This window comes from Pituophis catenifer, unplaced genomic scaffold (genome assembly GCF_029215685.1).
Source record: "Pituophis catenifer annectens isolate HBS135680 unplaced genomic scaffold, rPitCat1.0.hap2 SCAF_1, whole genome shotgun sequence".
Taxonomy (NCBI): Eukaryota; Metazoa; Chordata; class Lepidosauria; order Squamata; family Colubridae; genus Pituophis; species Pituophis catenifer.
Window position 1 is genome coordinate 135,690,827 of NW_027256881.1, and position 16,466 is coordinate 135,707,292.

At 43.4% G+C, this 16,466-nt stretch overlaps 1 protein-coding gene across 2 annotated transcripts in view; it reads right to left on the bottom strand.

Moving 5' to 3' along the window:
* ROCK2 (Rho associated coiled-coil containing protein kinase 2) overlaps window positions 1-16,466 on the bottom strand; it is a 107,011-nt gene that overhangs the window by 44,510 nt on the left and 46,035 nt on the right. For both annotated transcript variants that reach the window (XM_070932985.1, XM_070932986.1), the window contains exon 6: window positions 5,562-5,706. In XM_070932985.1, coding sequence (XP_070789086.1) covers window positions 5,562-5,706 — 145 coding nt within the window. The remainder of the gene's footprint in view (window positions 1-5,561; window positions 5,707-16,466) is intronic.

Here is a 16,466-nt window from a genome sequence, read left to right on the forward strand (position 1 = left end):
ATAGGGACACGAGGTCCGCAAACCAGGGTCTCCGAGGCCAATGAGGTGCCACAAGGATCACTTCCGCTCGCTCGGATAGAATCTTGCGGATGACCCTGGGAATGAGGGCCGTCGGGGGGAAAGCGTACAGAAGGCCCGACGGCCAAGGCATCCGAAGAGCGTCGACGCCGGCTGCTCGAGGATGAGGGTACCGTGAAAAGAACAGTGGAAGTTGAGAGTTCTCGTGAGTCGCGAACAGGTCGATCACTGGATGGCCGAAGCGAAGAGCCAGTTCCTGGAAGAGGAGCGGGAGGAGGCGCCATTCCGCGTTGTCTATTTGCTGGCGACTCAACCAGTCCGCTTGAACATTCTGTACCCCGGAGATGTGTTCCGCCCAAAGGGAACACAGGTGGCGCTCTGACCAGACCCCCAATGCAACTGCCAGGGTTAGAAGAGACTTCGACCTGGTGCCCCCCAGTTTGTTCAAATGGGCCTTTGCGGCGACGTTGTCCGTGAGGACAAGGACGTGGGTTCCGGAGACCAGGTGACGGAATGACTTTAGAGCAAGGAAAACAGCCTTCAGTTCCAGCCAATTGATGGGATGCCGAGCTTCCGAAAGTGTCCAAGTTCCTTGAGCCAGTTGACCCTGGCAATGAGCTCCCCAGCCCAGGAGACTGGCATCTGTCGTCACCACCACCCTCGAGGGCTCGAGGAAGAAGCAACCCGCCGAGAGAGCAGGGGAGCGCCACCACCGGAGAGATCTTCGCACCGCAGGAGGAAGAGGGATCGGCTTCAATGAAGTGCCTCTGCCGGCCTTCTGCAAAGGCAAGAGAAACCATTGGAGTTCCCTGGCGTGGAGTTGGGCCCAGGGGACAATAGTTATTGCGGATATCATTTTACCTAAGAGTTGAGACAAGACATAGGGGGAAACCACCCGGCTCCTTTCAACTCGGGAAATTAACTGCCGTAGACTAATCTGTCTATCGGGAGAAAGAAAAACCTTGCCTTGAAGAGAGTCAATCAGGGCACCCAAGTGAACCAACCTAGTAGAGGGTGAGAGATGGCTCTTCTCCAAATTAACAGAGAAACCGTGAGCCGCTAGAGTCTCAATCGTCAAACGAATATCTAAGGCAGCTTGCTGTAAGGAAGGGGACAACAACAGAATATCATCTAAATAACACAGGAGATGGACTGAGCGGAGCCGGAGCTGAGCCGCCAAGGCAGCCAACACCTTCGTAAAGGTGCGGGGGGCCGAAGAAAGGCCAAATGGGAGAGCCCTATATTGATAGTGAGCTCCGTCATAACAAAACCTCAAAAACCGTCTATGGGAAGGGAGGATAGGGATATGAAGGTAGGCCTCTGTTAGATCAATGGAAGAGAGGAGATCGCCCCTCCGAACGCCGTCCAGAATAGATTTTAATGATTGCATTTTAAATTTTCGATACACAACGTATTTGTTTAAACGTTTGAGGTCCAGGATGGGACGCCACCCCCCCGAGGATTTAGGGACTAGAAACACCCTTGAATAGAATCCCGACCCCTCCTGACCGGGAGGCACAGGTTGGATAGCCCTGATAGTCAGGAGATGCTGAATCGATGAATCCATAAGGGACTTTTTGACGGAATTACGAGAAATCGGGCAACAAACAAAGGTGTGAGGGGGGGGGCAATAAATTCAATGGCCAACCCAGATTTTAAAGTGGCGTGGACCCACTTGTCCGAAGTGGATTCTTCCCAGACAGAGGCAAAAAGACCCAACCTACCGCCAATGGGAGGATCCAAAGGGCAATTAGCGACGGCGACGGGCGAAACGACCTCCTCCTCCTCGAAAGGGCCGTTTAAAGTTAAAGGGACGTCCCCTGAATGATCTATCGGAAGAACCCCGCTGCCTGCCGAAAGACCCATCTCTCCTAAACGAGGGGAAGGTAGAAGAAAAGGAGGACCCCCCATCCGCACCTCTGGAAAAGGAACGAGAAGGGTAAGGAGAGAAACAGGGCGCCCCTCTCCGGAACACAGCAGCTAAGACCTTCTTTTTATCCCTGGTTTCTGTGAGGAAGGGATCTAAAGCATCCCCGAAAAGCTTCGTGCCCTTAAAGGGAACCGAAGCCAATCGCCACTTATGTCTGGCATCAGCCTGCCAGTGACGGAGATACAATAAACGCCTAGCCGTGACTGCCGAAGCCAAAGATTTCGCCGAAAACCTGGCAGCATTCAGAGTAGAGTCAGCTGAAAATTGTACGGCGGCTACGATTTTATTCAGGTCTTGTTTGATACGAGTGTCTCCGGGGGCTAGCTTCTCTTGTAACTGCCGCAACCAAAGCAACGTTGTGCGATTAAAGAAGGATGCTGTAGTAGTAGCTTTAATCGCCCAGGAGGAACTCTGAAAAGCCTTTTGAAGAACTTGATCAGATCTGCGTTCGTCAGGACGGAGACCTTCGTCCGGTTCGCCCGGAACATTGGAGTTAGGAAGAAGAGCTGCAACTGGGGCATCCACCGAAGGAATTTGAAGAAGAGCTTCCAGATCCGAGGATACTTGAAAATTTCTTTTATCATTAGCCGAAGGTAGGGGAGCAGAAGCCGGAGATTCCCACTGGCGTTTCACGACGTCCAGAAAGAGAGGAGGAGTAGGAACAGATGTTATAGGCCTAGCTGGTTCAGCAAACATCGGGTCCAAAGATCCAGAGGAAGACGAAGGGGGCGCCGGATCCGCATTTGGAGAGGATAGACGGGCCGTATTAACGGCCTTGAAGAGTAATGATTTGAACAAGGCTTGAGGAAAGAGACCTGTGAAAGCCGGCTGATCCGGGGGAAGATTCTCATCCTCCGAGAGGTCAGAATCAGGATCTCCTTCGTCGATGAAGGCTGAAGGATGACTGTAGTGAGAAGAAGTAGGAGAAGCGGATCGAATAGAATGTGAACATCCTTCGTCACTGCGAGCCGCCGAGCAGGGAGAAACTTCTCTCACCGATCCATGTCGACTAGAGGGGCCCGAACGGGCGGCCAAGGACCTTTGAACCGCCGCCTCGATCATTTGCTGCAGGTGGTCTGGAAGAATGGAAGGATCCAAGGAGCGGACAGGAACCGGATCCGATGAAGGCGCCTCCTGGACTCTAGTTGGATCAGGAACCGGTTGTTGAGAAACTGAGTCAGGACCCCACAAATTTTCATCGGAAATCGACACCGGGCAATCTTGCAGGGATAGTTGATCAGGAGAAGGCGAAGGAGCCGCGACTGGGGGTGGATTAGGAGAGGTAGGGGGTTGAAGAGAGGCTGGAGGCAACTGGGCACACGCCTTGTCACATAACCTGGTCAAAACTTTGTCTCTACGCTTTTCCACTTTAGAAGAAGAGGATGACACGTCACGTGTGGAAGACTTGCGCTGAGAACGTGAGGATTGAGAAGTTCTGGAATGAGACCTGGAATCTTGCATAGCAGAATGCTGGGTAACAGACGTGGAGTCTGATTGGCCAACTTCACCTGCACTAGCCTTACGGCCGTGCTTAGACTTAGAAAGGGCTTTAGGCATGGCAGCCAAATAAGGTAGGAACAAACCCTCTACACACCAGACTGTTTGTGTCACTGATCAACTCTGAATAGATGAGAGGGAGCGAGAGGAACTCCACACGAGGCAGCCTCAAAGAACTGTCACTTAATTATAATCCCCCAAGGCCAGATAGATCAAAAAATTGGGAGCGTAGCAACTCCACTAATTGGAAGTGTGGCGGGGGGAGGAGGGCCAACAGACAAATCAAGGCCACAGTCTTGTGATTGTTGTAAAATCAGGACACAAGTGGGGGCGCAAAGCTCCACCAATCAGTAATGGCGGTCAGCGCCCAACAACAATGGCTGCAATATAGAGGGGGGCGTAAAGCTCCACCGGGCGCTAATTGAAGGCCTCCGGAACCGGGCTTCTGTATTAACGAAAGGGGGGGGGCGCGAAGCTCCTCAGCTGCAAAGTGTAGCCAGCAACCTGAATAAACTGCGCAGAGAAGCCACGAGGTGATTAACAGGGCCGCAGCAACAGGCCGCAGTAGCGCAGAGATGGGGGCGCGAGGCTCCTCCGCAGAATAAATAAGCCCGCCACTAGTAACCTCAAATTAAGGTGAAGCAAAAACGGCCACAAATGGAGCGTTCCGGCAGGAAACGAGGCTTGGAGGCCGCAAACTGGCGTTCCCCCCCAACCGCGGGAATTTTTGAGTCCAAAATGGCGGGCGCCACTGATTAAAAGCCCGCCAAAATTGCTGATAATACAGGGAGCGAGGAGTGAATTTAAACGAAGGAATGAGGAGATCGTGGGAAGAGCAAATGTCCCTCGAAGCTCAAATTAGTTAAAAGGTCTCCTTGAGGGGATATAGAACGAAGAAACCCACGCCCCTGGCGAGGCCAGGGGAGGCCGATGTTAACGAGGCCTTGCCTTACTCACAAAACCTTCAACTCATAGTCAGAACAGTCCAGGTCAGCCGGAAAATACAGATAAGTCCAAATCGAATCACCAAAGAATAGTTGAACAGTCCAAGTCGAGAAAACCGAAAGAATTCAAACCGAAAGAGATAAAAAGGAGAATTTAACCAGAGAGCAGTCCCACACACCAGCCAGCGCTGAAGGACTGAGCCAAAAGCTGGCCTGCCCGGCAACAGAGGCGGGACTAAGAATAATTGGCAGGCTCAGTCCTTCAAGCTGATTGGATGGGCACTACCCACGCTGGCTGCTGTCTCCACTCTCAATGGAGAATAGTGTGTTCTCTCTCTCTCTCTCATCTATCTAGCTATATCATTTATCTGTCTGTCCTCTCTCTCTCTCTCTCTCTTTCTCTCTCTCTCTCGCTATCTCATCTGTCTGTCTGTCCTCTCTCTCTTTTCTATCTAGCTATATCATCTGTCTGTCTGTTTGTCCTCCTCTCCCCCGCCCCGTGCATAATTGCTATATAAACTCTGCAGTCAGATAATCTCATCCTGAAGATCTTTGTTTTTAAAACATTTGCCATTTCTATGAAAAGTTGTTTATCAGAATTTTTAAGCTGAGTAACTATTTCATGTGATTTTATAACCAGCCTTTTTGTCTCTATTTTTTTTAATCTAAAGCATCAAATAATCTCCTTAAAAAGCTCTAATTTCTCCTTTCAATTATTTTAACAAGATTTTTATACGCATAAACCAGTCATTATAAAACTTTATATATAATTGGAAAGAGCCTTTAAAATAGTGAGAAGCCTATTTTTGTTTCCTTTCCTTTCGGATTTGGGCTGGACCCAGTAGAGTCCAAAAAATAAAACTGCTTTTCCTTAACTAAGAAATAATTAAAGTTGCACTGTTCAGCACGTTAGATTGAAGTGCCAATTTTCCATGATATTTAGGGAAGTTCATTTTATAAGAATCCAAAAAGCATTACTAAAAACCAGATTCACTTAGGGACCAGTAATCGCAGCAGCAGCAGCAAGAGCATGTGAGCACACATACACACACAAACCTCACAGATAGAGCAAATCTATATTATATATTTGCAGCAATTACATCACTAGAACATATTAAGTATTATCAAGACAAAAATCCATATACACGCAAGGAAAAAACAACACTACTTACCAACAAGCATTTCAAACAGAAAAACTCCGACAGACCACCAGTCACATTCCCGTCCATAGTATCCATCACCACCTTGTGATTTTAATACTTCAGGTGATATATAATCTGGTGTACCAACAGCTGTATCACAACGCACCATGCCAGTCTATTCAACCACATAAACAATGACAATTAAACAACACTTTGATAGTTAACACACATTTTTTTTCAATTTTTTTTTTCATTTTAACCATACTATTTTTTACCAATATGCCTTGTGCTTCTTTTACACGAAGCTTAGGGCTCAAGTATAAAACATTCTTGTTCACTGAAGTGAAGGAGTTAAGCTTAAAGTTAACAAAGTCAGACAAAGTAAACAAAAGCTGAGAATGTATGCTATGTCCAGTTAATGGCTCACAGAGTCAACTGGTTTGCAATAAATTTCAAGAGAATTTTGGAGCTGCTCCTACAATAACAGAAAACAATATATAGTCACACCTCTATTTAGAGTAACTTAGTGGCTGCAAGCATTCCAGTTATGGAGTATAGCCCATATAAATCTATAAAGAAAACACATTTTTCTGATAGCTTATCTATGTACTAGTAGTAAATTGTAGTGCAATAAAAGCTGTGAAGCAGAAGTTCCAGGTTCAATTCTTATTTTATTTGCCTGCACATTATCTGTTATATTTAACACTAAAAAAGTAACCTGTTAGTAGTAGTGATCCACCCTGAAAGAAATACATATTTTAAAGACTGATAGTGACATATAATGTGCAACTCTTGCTTTGGACATTATTATGATGCAAAAATTACATAAATCAGATTTGTTCATTGCTTTCATACTAGAAAAATTAAAAACCACATTAATTCATAACTCAGAACTGTGTTCTGAGCCTACTAAAACCTGCAGCCTACTTTGAAGAATATTTGGAAGCTTCTGATGGTGCAAAACATGGTGGCCCATGGGCAGCTATGGTTGCCAGCCATTTAGCACATGTCATACCTCTGCTTTACAAACTACATTGTTACTGTTATGCTTCTGGGTACAATTCAAAGTGCTAATGCTCACTTTTAAAACTCTTCAAGGCCCAGCGCCATATTACTTATAGGAGAATCTCTCCTCAGGGTATCTACTCATCTGGTATATACAATAGCAGGACAGGCATGCTCTGGGTCCCGTCTGTGAGAGAGTGCCATCTGACTGTGCCCAGAAGAGGGCCTTTTCTGTCATGGCTCCCACTCTTTGGAACATAACCACTCTTCGAGATCAGAATTATTCCAATCCCATTGGCTTATGCAAGGCATTAATACCTTGGCTCTACCATTAAGCCTGGATCTCTAATAGTTTTGGGTGCATCCGTTTGTGGGTTATATAGGTAGTCCTTCATATACAACCATAAGGGAGCCTGGCCATTATGGCTGTATATCATAAGAGTAAAATGGGTCAGTCATGTGACCCACCCAATTTGGTGATGGTCACTAAGAAAACAAAAGGTTTGCTATGGGTGTAGTCCACTTCTTTCACTAGCATCCTCTGGAGAAAACGCTAAAGGCTCAGTATCTCAGTATTTTAGAAAACTAAGACTCAGAACCTTTGGTATTTTCTCCTCCAGAGAGCAGAAGTACGCTAACAAAAGAAATGGATTCTGAAGAAGAAAGCACAAAAGGCTCCGAGCCTCAGCGCTGCAGAGCACCGAGATTCAGAATCTGTGGCATTTTCTCCTCTGGGATCCACCTCTTTTATTAGTTTCCTTCACTTCTCTGGAAGAGAAAATGCTAAGAAGGCCCTGAGCCTCAACACTGAAACACTGATACTCAGAACCTTTCAGAATGTCAGTTTCCCTAGCGTTTTCCCCTCCAGAGGAGAAAATGCTAGCAAATATCATTATTCTATTGATTATTCGGACGACCCCATCCAAATTGCACAAGAGATTTAGAGAAGGAGCTTTCTGAACCATCATGGAATTGGGCCTGCATGCAGGATAGAGCGAGGCAATGAAAAGGTAAATGAATCCAAGCGTTGGTAGTTTGGAAAGATGATCCAAGCATTGGTGGGGCTAGTTCGCTGACGCCTCCCAGCCCATTGCAGGTTTCCATGTGCCAGTGGGCACTGGACCTGTCAAGGACTCCCCCAATCCCTGCGGCATGCATGCAATGAAAAGAGCTTGGATTGCAGTTGTTGAGTAAAGCAGACATGTAGGTGTCTCGTGCAATGACTGTTATGACTTACAATCAAAATTCCATCCTCAATGGTGGTCGTAAGTCAAGGACTACCTGTATTTGCACACATTAGCATCACCTGAGCAGCTATTATTAAATTAAATTAGATATAGGGAGACTTATCTGGAAGGAGAGATAAGATTCTGCATTATTTTACCACACTGTTTAGAAGAGTCTAGTGAAAAACCTGGAAAGAATTATTACTATGATTATAATCAAAACTTATCGTAGCAACTATGTACGCATTTAGGGCTCTGCAAAACTATCTTAGGAAAATATGAAGCTTTAACAGTTGCCATGAAAGGGATACAACAAAAGAATTGTTACGAAGATAATTATGGGTAGACAGAGGAAGACTCAGGTGACAAGAAGTTATACCTCTTAAGTGGGACAAATTTACTCATTTAGGGGTAGGATGCCAACTTCTAAAATATATATTTAAGCATTGCTAGCTTTTCAACGGAAGAATGAAGTCCAAGTACAGAGTCAATTCTGTATCCATATTTTACTTTTCACCTAGAAAATAAAGAACTGTAGCATGGCACAGCCTATGTAACAGAGACAAAAGAAATGGTATAATGTATTCTGCTATAGGCAGAGGGATTGCTTATATTTCTATCAAAAGGTTAAGCATAATTTAAGATGCATGGAAGTTTAAAATAAGCTTGCAGAAAGAGGATCTTCTCTAATTAGGACTAACAAATTAACTGTCCATTGTACAACTATCTTTTATCTTTTAGTTTCAACCTGCTTTAGCCGGTTTTTTAAATAAACCAGTAACTGTACTAGGTAGTCATGAAGTTTTAATGTTCTGTACTTAGTTCATTTCAAAATTGACTCAAGTATAAAAATATTTTTCCTCCTAAATTTTAATGGATGCATACTGCTCTCTGATCTGTGGAATCACAACTCCCTTTTAACAAGGTCAGCAATAAAGAACTATTCAATATATAAAATGTTTGAAGCGTTTATTGGAGATTAAACAACCCCTTTCAGAGATCTTTCCTTCCCAGATTCCCCAATGCCTTCAACATTGACAGAGCTTTTAATGTACTTGAAAAGTACTTCAAAAAAAATTCATGGAAATATTCAGAGATGCATTTGCCTCGAAAGTAGTTCATGTTGAAATGTATAGTGCAGTCAAACATCAGGAGTTGATGCAGAAGTACAATGCACAATTACTCCCAACTGAAAGTTATGCACAGAGAAATATGAGTGTTTTAGTAATATAGAGATTAAAATTTAATACATTCTCTCACAGGACAGGAAATGTTTTCTCAGTTGATAGACATATTTCTGGCAACCTAGATATACACAAAGCCCAAAGGATGGGATTTCTGCTGATTTGGAGGGGGAGGTGTTCATATTTTTAGATCTGTTAAGCCCTTCCAAGTTTATGTCTTTTCAACTTTTTGCCAAAAATGGCATGATTAAATATTTTAATAATTTATAAAAGCAAAAAGAAAAATCCATCCACTGTATAAAGTTCACTGATTACTTCAATAAATATAGTAGGCAAATAGCGTCTTTATTTTAGAACAATGATATCTGCAAATCAAAACTTGCATATTCTAGTCTACCACAGAAAGAATTTTTTAGTCCAAAATGACCTATTTGTTTAATTTTAAAGTAAACCAAAAAGCCACTAGGGGATGCTAAGGGATGCTTCTGAGTAGGAAATACATGATAGATATTGCTTTTATTAATCAACAAGCGTTTATGAAAGAGGTTTTAAAATATTGAAAGTATATTTCTCAATATCCTTTCTCAACCTGTTGTTCTTCCACACATATATGTAAGAACCTTAATAAAAATATCATATCCGTTCCAGAGGAAGAAATCACGGATTGAAGAGAGTTCTGAAAAGCAGAATGAATAACCACAGAGGGATTAAGAACTAGCAAATAGACCAGCTCTTCAATAATTCCTCTCCAGGTAAGAAAAGAAGATTGAGATTACTCACAAGTACTTCAGACAAGTACTGCTCATCTCATGGCAACTGCCTAGTTTAGGTGAATTTAGAGCTCCGGGAGACTAGCCATCTTGCTCAAACTGCGGTCAATACTTTTGAAAGGACACAAAGTTTGCATACTTCCTTTTCCGATCATTTTTAGCTATTGTTAACTGCTTTTCAGCTATCAGAAAGCATTGGATGATCTCTGTTATTATTATTCTAGTGCTACAGTATTTATTACATTATTTTCATATAAGGGTTGATGAACAATGTGAAACTTCACGAAGGGCTCAATGAGCTGAAGAATTTGGGGTTCTGGCATAGTAACAAAAAAGAATTTCTCATGTTTGCAGGTGAGAGTTTGTTCTAGAGCAGTGGTTCTCAATCTTCCTAATGCCACGACCCTTTAATACAGTTCCTCATGTTGTGGTGACCCCCAACCATAAAATTGTTCCTAAGACCATTGAAAATATGTTTTCCAATGGTCTTAGGCGACCCCTGTGAAAGGGTCGTTCGACCCCCAAAGGGGTCCCGACCCACAGGTTGAGAACCACTGTTAATCTAGAGAGAATTGTGTGGGGGGGGGCAGGTTAATCATCATGAACAGCAATAACTGTTTCCCTTAAGTTATTGCTGTCTGTAAAATATAACTGGCCATGAGCATGGAGAAATGTGTGTATGAATCCTTTTCAAGTGCCCACTGTACACAAACTATCAGATTTAGAGTTAATACACCCATTCTTTAGTTTGATAAACTCTACTTATGATGAGGAGATTGAGATATTCTGACTAAACAACCAATACCCAGGTGTTTTGAAGGCAGCAGCAAATTTTTTATTTGTAGCTTTAGCTCATAGGAACCATTTGGACCCTTCTATGCAATTTTAACTTTATAGGGATTCTTAGATAAATAGAGTGCTGTATGTTTTAAATTCTATGACTTGGTATTGGAGAGTAAGTAAATATTTTTAAAGAAAAAAGAATGATATTCATAATGGTTGAATCAAAATACTATTCTAATTTATTAGCGCTACAAAAATTTAGCGACCACTAGAATGGTTTGTATCTCTTCCTAGGTTTTGCAGTTCAAATATGGTAGTCCTAAATTAACTAGTGAGGCTCTTTTGTTAAAGGTTCCTAAGTGTGTAACTAATAACATTGAACAGAATATAAAGAAAATTTCTACTTCAGCTCCACACTGAATGTCATCTTAGCTTTATCATCCTTGCAGTTTCTCTAAAGCTCTCTCTGAATTGTGTTCCTGTTGGAATCTATATATATAAAAGCAAAAGCCACTGACGCATTAATCACGAAATCTCCAGAACTGTAAAGCCTACAAACTTGAAAATTGCCAGTATGTTCCTCTTGGCTTCTAGGTACTCACTAAAAAAGGATTTTTCGAAATGACCATCAGAGCATTAGTATTTCCTATATTAGTATTAACATGCTCTGATGAGTTCTACTCCCCCTCCCCACATCAAAAGAAATGTTCCAAATGCAAAACACAAGCAGAAGTCTTTCACTTTCAGTTTTACTTTCACAGCAGCAAGCAGCTTTACTACAGAACAATTGAGCTAAGCCACACCCAGCCTCCTTCCTGTCTCCTTCTTGCTCACACAGCAAATACTGTTTGAGTTTCCAAACACCCCTCAACTCTCTCACACACTGACAGGATGGTAGCCAGATAAATAACCGATGGATGCTGCGTGCTGGGAATTCTACTACCCCTCCCCCTCTGTTCCAACTGCCAGTTGCATTATATTAACGCACTCTGATGCTACCGAGTTACACATTCTACATTAAGTTTCAGGCTGCAAGTGTTAATTTATCAAGCCTGAGCACATAGTTTCGTAGCGAAGCACGGGCATCCAGCTAGTACATTTATAAGTCACTGTCTGGCAAATTGTATTAATACAACTAAGGAAAGTGGGCAAGAAGAAAAGATGGGTCAGAATGGAAGAAAAAACAATTTAGAAGGGAGAGTGTCTACAACTCATCCAAATGCCGTCAAGCTATCCATCTGTGGGTTTTTTTCCCCATGAATAGAAATATACATGTAATATGAATATATTTTTCTACATATATGTGGTATAAGCAACGTTTCTATTTCAACAGCTGACAAATAATTCATCCTCCCTACACTGAGGTAAGTTTGTATGGGAGAGAATGTCTGCCTTCAGTTATCTCCAAATTTTATGGGTGATTAGACATTGCAATCCGCATCATTCTAACACAGGGGGGTCAAACTCACATCATCACAGTGCCATCATGTGACTTATTGGGATTTCCCCCTCCCCTTCGCTAAACTGGACGTGGGCATGGCCAGCACGTGACGCATCCGGCTTGCGGGCTGGGAGCTTGACAGCCCAGCTCTAATACATCTAGAACAGGGGTCAGCAACCTGCAGCTCTGGAGCCACATGTGGCTCTTTCATCCCTCTGCTGTGGCTCCCTGTTGCTGCTCGGCTCCACAATTGATAGGGCTTTCGGTTAGGACAAGTAGAGGAAAAAGGATGCCATGCTAGGAGGAGACTCTATGGTGGGAGATCCAGACTTCCAGTCAGCAGAGGAAAAAGGACGCCGCGCTAGGAGGAAACTATGATGGGGGAACAGGACTTCCGGTCGGCTCCAGAATTGAACAGGGGCTTCCAGTTAGGACTTTTGTGGCTCTTTGAGTGTTTAAGGTTGCCGACCCCAATCTAGACCAACATATTAACTACCAGACCACACTGGCCCAAAATACAATTGTTCATTCACCAGGATTAATCATTTCAACCTATTTCAATGTGTTGGCAACTTGTTCAGTAAGGAACATAAACCATGGTTTCAAGGGCTACATACAATGTTTTCAGGTGTTCTTCCTCTCCTCCTGCTTCCATCTCACTATACTGTAGAAACCTCTTACATTTGACAGGTTCCTTCTGAAAATAAGGGAAGCCTGAAAACTAGATTTTCATATAAGCTACAGATCAAACCATTCTGAAAAAAACCTAAGTGAGAAATAGTGCTATGTGCAATCACTGGATCGTCATAGAAACACTGTCTATTTTCAATGTCATTATTCTTTAGGGTATTCTGAAAACTAGTAATAAAGAAAGCAGAGTGTTTGATAATTTTTATTTATTTATTTATTTATTTTATTTAATTTTATTTCTATACCGCCCTTCTCCCGAAGGACTCAGGGCGGTGTACAGCCAATTTAAAAACACAAGACACAACAATAATTAAAAATTAAAATAATTAAATAGATTTGGCCGATTTAAAACCCCAAAAATTTAAAATACCCCAATTTAAAATTATTAAGTTGATAGCCCGGCCTGGCGGAACAACAGGGTCTTCAATGCGCAACGAAACACCCGGAGGTCGGAGATCTTGCGTATTTCCGGGGGCAGTTCATTCCACAGGGCTGGGGCTCCCACAGAGAAGGCCCTCCCCCTGGGTGTCGCCAGCCGACATAACTTGGCTGATGGCACCCTGAGGAGACCCTCTCTGTGGGAGCGGACAGGTCGGTGGGAGGCTATTGGTGGCAGAAGACGGTCTCGAAGGTACCCGGGTCCTATGCCATGGAGCGCTTTAAAGGTGGTAACCAACACCTTGAATCGCACCCGGAAGACCACTGGGAGCCAGTGCAGCTCGCGCAGGAGGGGTGTCACGCGGGCACAATGAGTTGCGCCCATAACCACCCGCGCGGCCGCATTCTGGACCAGTTGGAGCCTCCGAGTGCTCTTCAAGGGGAGCCCCATGTAGAGAGCATTACAATAGTCCAGCCGGGAGGTGACAAGGGCATGAGTGACCGTGCGCAAGGCGTCCCGGTCCAGAAAGGGCTGCAACTGGCGGATCAGGCGAACCTGATAAAAGGCCCCCCTGGCCACGGCCGTCATATGCTCTTCTAAAGACAGCCGTGCGTCCAGGAGGACACCCAGATTGCGAGCCCTCTCTGTGGGGGGCAAAGATTCACCCCCAATAGTCAGCGATGGCACCTGCTGACTATATCGGGACGCCGGCAGCCACAGCCACTCGGTCTTGGACGGGTTGAGTCTGAGCCTGTTCCTCCCCATCCAGACCCGCACGGCCTCCAGGCAGCGAGACATCACATCAAGGGCATCATTGGGGTGGTCTGGGGTGGAAATGTACAGCTGAGTATCATCAGCGTACAGATGACACTTCACCCCAAAACCACGGATGATCTCACCCAGTGGCTTCACATAAATGTTGAACAGAAGGGGCGAGAGGACCGACCCTTGTGGCACTCCCCATGCGAGATGCCTCGAGGTCGACCTCTGCCCCCCTGCCAACACGAACTGCGAGCGGTCGGAGAGGAAGGAGGAGAACCACCGCAGAACGGTGCCCCCTATTCCTAACCCTCTTAACCGCCGCAGCATGATACCATGGTCGATGGTATCAAAAGCCGCTGAGAGATCTAATAGGACTAGGACAGAGGAGCAACCCCTGTCCCGAGCCCTCCAGAGATCATCCACCAACGCGACCAATGCCGTTTCTGTGCTGTGCCCCTGCCTGAAGCCCGACTGGCACGGGTCTAGATAGATAGCTTCATCCAGGTGCCCGGGCAGTTGTCGTGCCACCACACTCTCAACAACCTTCGCCACAAAACGAAGGTTGGAGACCGGACGGTAGTTAGCTAATTCAGCCGGGTCCAGGGAAGGCTTCTTGAGGAGGGGCCTCACCACCGCCTCTTTCAAGGCGGCGGGAAAGGCACCCTCACTCACAGAAGCAGTTATAATCCCCTGGAGCCAGCCTCGTGTAACCTCCCGGGAGGCCAGTACCAACCAGGAGGGACACGGGTCCCTTTCCTTACAACCAGTATTGGCAGTATAGCAAAGTTAGAACTTTACAGCAGAACTTTAGAGCACAGCAACACGTTAGCTGCCAGATGAGGGTTACATCTGTATTATTTTTACTTTTTTAGATTTTGTAATCTTGTCTTTATTGTTTTTATAAATAACTTAAAAAGCAAGGAACATGTCTCCCATCCCCCCCACTATTCTCCCCACAAAAACATGATAGAGTTGCCAAAAGATCAACGACTGACAAGAGCCACTTACAAACAACATCTGGCACGACAGCCTCAAGATTCAACCCAACAAGTCCAAAAAAACCCAACAAGTCCAAAACAAGTCCAAAAAACACAAGCAGTGGGAGGAGCTAGGCCGAAGTCCAAAATGGCGGAGGAGGTTCAGCTGATGCTCTCAAAGCTTGGAGGGCCCAGAGATGGCAAATAAATTTTTTTCTTGGAATGTCAATGGTTTAAATTCCCCACAAAAAAGAAAGAAAATATTTCACTACTTGAAGCAATTTCAGAATGATGTTATTTGTTTGCAAGAAACGCATATTAAATCCTCAGATCAAAAGTACTTGATAAATTCGAAATTAGGTACACATTTTGTGGCATCAGCACCAGAAAAGAAAAATGGCCTAGTTATATATGTTAAAAGAGGCTTATTGGCCAATTTAATTGAGGCTGATACTCAAGGTAGATATATTGCAATTGAATTAATAACATAGAATGGGAAGCTGCTTGTAATTGGAGTATATGCACCTAATCAGCAACAAGACAAATTTTATAAACTTTTACAGACTAAAATACTACAATGGGACTATAGATCTTTACTTTTAATGGGTGATTGGAATGGGGTAATAAATACCCAGAAAGATAAAAAAAACTCTTTCCAAGATACCCATATGTGCTAAGTTGCCTAAATCTTTTTTTGATATTTTGGAGGATATGAAGCTCAGAGACATTTGGAGAGAAAGGAATGTACTGGAAAGTGATTTTACTTTTTTTTCAGATAGGCATCAATCTTTTTCTAGGATTGATTTTATATTAACCACAAATGATCTTTTTTCTAGGGTGAAGAGTACGAAGATATGTCCAAGAACTTTAACTGATCATAGCCCGGTTTGGGTGGAATTAGAGCAGGAAAGAGGGGAAAGGAGGTCTTGGAGGTTAAATGAGAATTTATTTAGATATGAAGATAATTTGAGTGAACTTAAAAAACAAATGAAAGAATTTTTTGTTAACAATATGAATAAAGGTACCTCGATGGAAATGGTATGGGATGCGAGTAAGGCATATATGAGAGGAACATTAATTTTTTTGAACAATAAATATAGACTAAAACAACAAAACAGACGGAAGGAGATAGAGGAGGAAATTAAAAAGAAAGAACAATTGCTTATAACTAACCCGGGAGATAAAAAGGCAAAAGATATGATCAATATTTTAAGAGAGCAATTTAATATGTTAATGGCTGGGCAAGTAGCAACCAGTATACAATATGCTAGACATAATACATTCTGTAATGCTAATAAACCTGGGAGATGGTTGGCTTATACGATGAGAAAAAAACAAAAATCACGTGTTATAGACAAGATAGAATTTAGAGGTAAGGAGATTTACCAACAGAATTTAATAAAAAAGGCTTTTTTGGAGTTCTATACAAAGTTATATGCTAAAGATGCAATTCAAGATGTTGATATTGATAGATATTTAAAGATAGATATTCCTGAATTAACGCTGGAACAGAGAGAGAGATTGAATCAGCCAATAACTTCAGAGGAAATTGTTGGGGTAATTAAACAATTAAAAATAGGTAAGGCTCCGGGAACAGATGGACTAACAGCTGTTTATTATAAACATTTACAATTAGAAATGTTAAAACCACTCAAAATCTTATTTAATAAAATACAGGCAGGAGGAGGAGTACCACCTTCTTGGAAAACAGCTTTTGT